Raw genomic sequence first — 8,370 nt, forward strand, 5'->3', positions numbered from 1 at the left:
GAATGTACCGTGATCAATGAGTAGAGCAAGCAGGGTGTAAATGTAATCGTTTTATTTAGAAAAAGAATATGGTTGTATCTCAAAAGGCGAGTCCCAGGGGTCTTCATCAGCCGAACGTTACTCCATTTCCGCAGGCAGGCGAAACAACATTCTGTCCTGTTGAAAAGAACACATTAGATTACACTTGTAGATTAAATAGATATCATCCCACGTGAAGCCTAATCTATACTAATATTGCATGCAAGCCGCAAATAGCAGACCTACAAGCTCACAAAGTGTCGAGTCTGACGCGTTGTGAGCTTGGAGATCTGCTATTTTCGGGACCCGGCGACGTAGCCCTGAAACATGACTGTCATGGGGGAACTTCAACCTGGTGTTTGCACTTTCTACATGTACAATCCGTACATCTACATAAACGTTCGGATTTCAAATAAAAAGTGCTTATCCCATGACCACGGATGTTACAATTTGAATCGGGTGGGTCTAAGTACCAGTATCTTCCGTATTGTTTAATAAAAAAGCATTTTAATCCGATCAGTGGCCATTTATTATGCGACCCTTATGCGATCGGTTGGGAGGTTTATGAGAAAATGACCACCGATCAGATTAAAATGCTTTTATTTAAACAATACGGAAGATACGGGTACTTGCACCCAGCCGATTCAAATTGTAACATCCGTGGCCATGGCATAAGCACTTTATATTTGAAATCTGACAAGAGACAAAGCATAAATTTGGCTTGTCACACAAGTGGTTTAGCTTTGCATTTGGCTAGCTATGGAACGACAATGTAAACAACACTGCTCTGCGTGCATGCGTCTATCAGAAGTCAACTACACATTGTATACTACTACCCTAACTTTATTAATCTCTAACATTAAAGCAATCAAGTACAATTACACTTGGATTATTATGTCAAATTGGCATAACGTTTACAGCAATCATTACTTACTCTATAAAGTAATTAATCCAAGCTGTGTCCAGCATGATTTCAGCATACAGCCTGTTGAATTCCTCTGCGGTGGAGCTGCTCTTCTGTGTTTTATGGTTCCAATAAATATCTGTTGTGTTAGTATTCCTCCCACGGAGTGTTTACCGACGCGAGCAGGGAGAAAGAAGGCTGATCCCACTCTTTGGGAGACACCCCTTGGGGTGTGTGTGGGGTTGGTCTCACTGAGACACCATGTAGTGCGGACATAGGTGAGAACCCGCGGAAAACGTCATTTGACGGCGAAGTTCCCCTTTAAGAAGAAATAGGAGATATTAAGCTTTTAGTCAAGGAGTTAACATTGGAGCGGACGACCGGAAGCATTTTTGACATGGATCCACATCCGGCCTCTCCTTCTTAGAGACTCTTTGGATGATCCCAAAGTTTCGTTAGAGCACCCCACGTGGGAAAAATATATAAAAAAGAAAAAACGGTCCAAAAACGGTCCGGACTGTTTATGACACATAACGCATAGCTTCTCAAAAACGGTCCGGACCGTTTTTGGCACTCAATGTGTTAATAGACACATGAGGAAACATACAGGAGAAAAACCCTTCACATGTACAGCTTGTACAAAGCAAAGGCTTTGGTGAAAAGGGTATTCTAAATAAACACAGGAGGAGTCATACTGGGGGAAATAATCCTTAGTTTCAGGTTCATATAAATTAGCCTTAACATTTAGGCTTATACTGACATGTGTTAATGGGAGAAGCTGATAGATGAACAACCTATTTTTTTCAAAGAAGCCATCTTAGTTGAGATATCACAGACAGATAGGCAACATTTATGATGATTCAATCTAATCCAGGATGACAATGACAAGTCCTTGATACTAAAGCAGAGGAATATTGTGTGTTGAAGTGTCTCTGAGAAAGATATTTAGCCCCAAACTGCTCTCCGGGCTCCTTATTAATGGCACCCTCATGCTACAAATTGTTTGGATGGGTAAGAGGACATATTTCATGTTTGTGCAAATGTATTGTGACAAAAATAGTGGGGAGTGGGGACCATATTATTATTGATGTTATTGTTATTACCTTTATTATTATTAAATAAAGTTAAGCAAGAAAGCTGAGTACGTCTATATATATATATATATATATATATATATATATATATATATATATATATATATATATATATATATATATATATATATATATATATATATATATAATAATTTTTTCAATCGAGATTTTTTTTCTAATGCCAGAACATTGGCTTCCATTATAGCATGCTAACTTTCTTTCAATGGATTCAAATGGATGACTTTTAATTTTGTAATGATATTTGGGGGGCTTTTATCCCTTTATTGATACAGTGGAGATAGACAGGAAACAGGGACAGAGAGACAGGGAGTAACACGCAGCAAAGGTCGGTGAGAAGGGGTGCACACGATCACACCAAACAAACCCTTAGGGCTGAGTGAGACCTAAGCCAAATTCCAAACCCGAAAATCTCGGCCACTCGCTCACTCCCACTCGGTCACTCCCACTCGGTCACTCCGACTTCAAACCGGAAGTAGTCAGTTCATTATTCAGTTGCTTCTTGGAGGAGGCGAGTGGAGTCGAGTGGAGGAGCCGAGGAGGAGCCGAGGAGGCTCTCCACTTTCGCATTTAGCGAGTGTACATCAAGTGTACGCTTGTGTAAATTAACAGAAAAGACGCAACAAGCCACTGGCTTTATGGCGTTGTATGATATAAAGCATAATACAATTATATACGGTGATGAGCTGTGGATTTTTGAACTAGGGGGGCTATATTTTCTGACGTCACGTGCACGCGCACGCATGTGCACATAGCCAATCAGCTCAGTGCTAGTTGAAATACTGTATTCAACATGTGATTTTTAATGTAATTATATCTTATTATTTAGTTGCATTGTTAATTTGTTGTTTTTATTTTTGTTTCAATTAATTAATTATTTTATTTTCCTTTTAGTTTTATATAAAAGCCCTTTACATAGACTCACCCACACATAAGTACTTAAAATAATCAGACAACTTGTCTTTGTCTGGGAACTGGGTCCTCTTCTAAGCGATCCCCTTCACACTCTGCAGTGCAGAGACTGTTGTCTCTCATTGTGAGAGGAATGTAACACATTCAATTCAAGTCCATGGCTTTTCTCGAGTAGCCTAATGTTATGCAAAGCAGCCAGGTAGACGCTATTGAGAACGGCTCGCCGCTGACGGCGCGAACCTTGAGAGGCTATTGTTTAAACTTTAAGGTGTTAAAGACCGCAGCTGACGGTGCGTGCTCGCGCGTGCATGTGGAGCTCCCAGGCCCCCAGCCCCCCCCATAGCGCCAGAACTAAGGGGTCGCCGACCCCCATAGCACCCCCTACAGCTTTGTAATATTACATTGTAATATATTGTGCACACTTATTCTGTCTCAAAAGCTGATAGTTCATTTCTCTCCTTGCATGCCTCAATGCAGTGCATGGACTACTATAAATTACTGTGACAAAGATTATGTTTAAAATAATGTATTGTATTTATATATAGACTGAATATAGGAGAGGACACTTTACTCATTCAATTCTGAACCGATTCTTAAAAATGTTAATTCTCTATTAGCTGTGAAGGGTCTTCTTTCATGTCTATCAGTCATGATTTATTTCGCTATCAAACAATATCAAGCAAAATCACAAAATCGTCTGAGTTTTTTTCTTTTTTCTTCGTCCCAGAAGTGGGGGGGATATCACCCAAACTCTCAAAACCCCGGACATTTGAAGGATTTTATAAAACCCCCCAGACAGCCCCCCAAAAGAGGATATGTCCGGGTAAAAGAGGACGTATGCCCACCCTGCATGAATGATGTAATTCAGAGTCAGACATACTCTGTAATATACGGTGGCTGTTATAAGCAGCAGTGCCGTGCGGGACTGCTGCGGGGGGTGGGGGGTCTGGGGACTGTACGAGCAAAAAGAGGGACGGGTCAGGATTTAATTCATAAATGTAAGTTTGCTCATCCTGGCGCTTCGTTCACTATTTCAGGAATACATTTTTTGCACAAAATGTTAACTATAAAGATAACAATGTGGCCATCCACATTGATGAATTGTCTATTCTTATATTCTGTATTATTCTATACCTGCATATTATTCTATGCATGTATATTTTCATCCACGGCTCTGGTCCAGCTGTTTGAGACGTCATAAGTGATCGCGGAATTTTCCGTCGCTTTGAAATGACGCTAAAAGTGTAGTCCGATCCTTTGATGGCAACCGCTCGACCACTCCGTCCTCGCAAATAATCCTAGGCTCCTCGCAGGGGCGGGGCTTAGGCGCGAGTGGAGGAAGCGAGGAGAGTGAGCGAGTGACCGAGCTTTGGGGAATGGAATTTGGCTAGTGAAACCCCCTGTAGTAGGCTGTTTGCACCACTCCGCTCACTCAGACTCTAGGTGAACTGCACACACAGGACTCAGTATATGTAGGGGGAAAGAACAAACATTAGTACAAAATAGCTCAAGCAAAGTATCAAAGCAGCAGTGCCAAGATCTAAGGGAGGAATATAAACAAACACTTAGTACACTATACAAACAATACATTAATTATTTCAACAAGATGTTTGTGTACCTTACATCGTCCGTGTGTTCGTATACCCTCTTGCATCATAAATGCAACTCGGCACATGACATCAGTGAATCAACCTGAGTGATCACACAATGTCATTATAAATACCAGAACATAGGACATCATTAAAACATACATCAGGTCTTAATGGGTTAACACTCCATGTATTTTTGGTTATTCTATGGTTATTTTTTGTTTATTTAAACGGATCCCCATTAGCTGACGCCTTAACATCAGCTAGTCTTCCTGGGGTCCAAGACATTAAAATACATTAACAAAAACATTCATATCACAGTGTATTACAAAGAAATACAAAAAAAAATAAAAATAATAATAATACATTACAAAAGTCGATAATCACATAAAAAGAGATACCGACAGGGATACAACAGATTTAAAAAGTAGCACTATCAATCTGGTATGTAAGAATAGATGTTATTGTATGTTTTGAGTATACATTATATGAATTCGAAGTTTCCTTTTAAAACTGGCTTTTTCTCTTGTGTTTCTTATCTCACTTTTCCAAAGTACAATTGACCTATAAAATGCAGCTCTCTTCATGGAATTGGAGTTTGGTAGAGGTAAAGTTATCTGTCCATCACACGCTCCACGAGTGGAGTATGTGTGAATCTCTGAGCAGCAAGTTATATTATTATAAAAACAGATTGGAGTCTGGGTATTAATGACTGAGTAAACTAGCAGAAAGTCTTTCTTTGACACTTGGCCAAGCAAGACTTTCATGCATATCTTTCACACTTGTTCTATAAGAACAACCCAGAACTAGTCTGGCAGCCTTATTTTGTGCAACTTGTAATTTTTGAAGCATACCATTACATGCAGATGACCATGCTACTGAGCAGTAATCTAAATGACATAAAACCAGTGAGCACACAACTTGACGAAACAGTTTTGAAGTTAAAAACGTTAAACACTTTCTAGTTATTGCCATAGCTCTCCCCATTTTGGTAACCACCTTGTCAACATGTTCAGACCATGACAATGTGCAGTCAAGCCAGAGTCCAAGAAGCTTCACAGTTCTTACTTGTTGTATTGTTTGACCTTCTATTTGTAGATTTATTTTTAGGATTATCTGATAACCTATAATTAGATCCAAAAATGATACTAATTGTTTTTGAAATATTAAGAATAAGTTTGTCATTTTTATCCACTCATATACTATGCTTAGCTCCCTGGACAAAACTTGATTGAGCTCCGAACATGTGGGGGCTGCGTAATACAGAGTTGAATCATCAGCATACATTGTTAAATTGGCCTTACTTATTACATACGGCATATCATTGGTAAAAACTGAAAATAAAAGGGGTCTTAGGCAGCTTCCTTGTGGAACTCCACCGTACAGGGCCTTACTATTTGATAAGGCTCTGTTAAAATATACTCTCTGTGACCTAGCAGAAAGATAACTTCTAAACCATAGGATAGCAGAAGACTTAAAACCGTAACTAGTAAGTTTTGAAATTAAAATGTCATGATCAATCACATCAAAAGCAGCACTAAAATCAAGCAACACTGTACCCACAAGCATTGAGCTATCAATTGACTTGAACCAGTTATCTGACATTTGAGTTAAAGCAGTGCAGGTGGAATGTCCCGACCTATAAGCATGTTGGTACATAGTAGTTCACTTATTGTCAAAAAAGTAATCTTCAACTTGTTTAAACACAATTTTTTCTAATAGTTTACTTAATACTGGCAAAATGCTGATTGGCCTACTGTTGGGACCACAGAATGTTGACTTTGTGTCTTTGGGTAGTGGAATGATCTTTCCTTCCTTCCACAGCTTTGGACATACACCACTAATCAGACATCGATTGAAAATGTGACAAAGAGATTTGGAAATATGTACAGCTGATATTACAGGTTGTCCGTACCAACAGACCCACCAACAGGGAACGTGCTCAGTAACCTTTCCACCAACACAGCATCCACCTGATTAAATTCAAAAGTACATAACTTTCATTATGAACTTTTTTTTATCAATTAATCAGAGTTGGAAACATTTATATCCATATTCTCTCTAAGTGTTGAAACCTTGTTAACAAAATAATCATTAAAATAATTTGCAATTTCAAGTGGCTTAGTCAAATATACACCGTTTGCTTTTCGATAAAAGCATTGCAGTTTGACTTTTTACCCATTTTTTATTAAGTACGCTCCATATTGTTTTCCCATCATTACCACTCTCATGGATTTTCTTTTGATAATAACTTCTCTTATTTAATCTATTCATTTTTGTCACATGGTTTCTTAATGCACAGTAGTGTTTTCTGTCATTAGGAGAACCAGAAAGAACAGCCTGCTTTTTGGCCTCTTCCCTTTGTGACATCAGATGTTTCAAAGTGATGTCAATCCAGGGTGCACTTTTGGCTTTGACTGTACATTTCTTTAAAGGGGCATTGTTAGCAATTCCCATAAAGTAATCCATGAATATATTGAGAGCAATTTCAGCATCATCAAAATTACATATCTCTTCCCAATTAATGTTTAAGTGTTTAAGAAAATTCTCTTCATTCAATTTCTTAAAATTTCTCTTAATTACAATTTTGGGACAGGCCTTGGGTAGCTTTGTTCTCCTAGAGACCGCAATAACATAGTTTTGTACCTCAGGCTACATATATTAATATGTGCAAAGATTAAACCTTTAGGTAGTTAGTCATTTGTAACTGTTATATCCATATCCATATAAATACATACACATACACATACACATACACATATATATATACATATACATATACATATACATATACACATACATATACACATACATGCCCACACAGCAAAAAAAATCTTTAGCCTCAATCAAACCTATCAAGTTGGTCAATGCTCTTTATGCAAAGTCCCCTTGAATTCTCTGGTACATCAACTGGTTTGATGAAAACCTTGCAATTCACAGTCCAGATTGAATATTGCCCTGTTTCCTTAGTTGCCTTGCCTTCCAAGAGATGTCTGCATTTTTCTTAGTGATGTGCTCATTAATGTAAACATTAGACCCTTTCAGTTTCCTTCCCTGTTTCAGAAGGTCAACTTTGTGCTTTCTATTTACAAAACGAATGATAATGGCAGGTGTAGTAGGCTTGCCTTTCCCCTCTCTAACTGGCAGTGTGTGGCAAGCCTCAATGTTGCCATTATCAATAGTTATGTTCTTGCTCTGAAAAAATGCAGTTACCTGCTCCTCCGTGGTCTCCTCATGACCTGTAGGACCTTCCCCAGATGCTGTACCTTTCACAGCATGAAGATAGGTCCTTGGTCTAATCACAAGACCGGAGATTATGACATCGTTGATTCTCGAATACTGCTCCAGATCTGACACTGTTTTCCGATAGTATGATTGTTTTCTCTTGTTCAATATTCTTCAATTTCAACTGCTTGATTTCAGTCAGCAGTCCTGTTATGATGGAGTTTTGCTTTGTCAAAGTTGCCATTTCAGAAGACATCATGTTCAATGACTCCTTTAACTCCTCCACGTCCTTCTGAAGGATTTTCATGGCCATGTTTCCAGCTAGCCTGGTAAACCCTCCCTCCGGAAATCTCAATTCTATTTGATTCCTGGAGTGAGTCTGGCATGAACCGCCTCTCTGCAATATTGGCTGTGTATGCCAAACGGCCGCGCCTATCAGCGTCGTCGCTCATTGTTCTGTGATTGACAGCTTACGTTGGCCAATCAGGTGGCGAGTTCGAGTGAGCCCAAAACACAAACGGCAGCCATCTTTTTCTTGTGCGGCCAATTCTCCGCTATTTTTTGACTTCAAAAAGCTCTCTAACTTCTATTTTGAGGCACGGAATTTACT

At 39.0% G+C, this 8,370-nt stretch overlaps 1 protein-coding gene across 1 annotated transcript in view; it reads left to right on the forward strand.

Annotated features, from left to right (window-relative positions):
* The window catches only part of LOC308093668 (uncharacterized protein), a gene marked incomplete at its 3' end in the record, with an annotated part of 42,109 nt that extends 34,053 nt beyond the window's left edge, over positions 1-8,056 (forward strand). The window contains exon 7 of the mRNA XM_080439996.1: positions 7,959-8,056. Within this exon, the coding sequence (XP_080296122.1) occupies positions 7,959-8,056 (98 nt within the window). The remainder of the gene's footprint in view (positions 1-7,958) is intronic.
* Between the last annotated feature and the right edge of the window lie 314 nt (positions 8,057-8,370).

This window comes from Gymnoscopelus braueri, assembly GCF_963280865.1.
Source record: "Gymnoscopelus braueri genome assembly, chromosome: 10".
In the NCBI taxonomy this organism is placed as follows: domain Eukaryota; kingdom Metazoa; phylum Chordata; class Actinopteri; order Myctophiformes; family Myctophidae; genus Gymnoscopelus; species Gymnoscopelus braueri.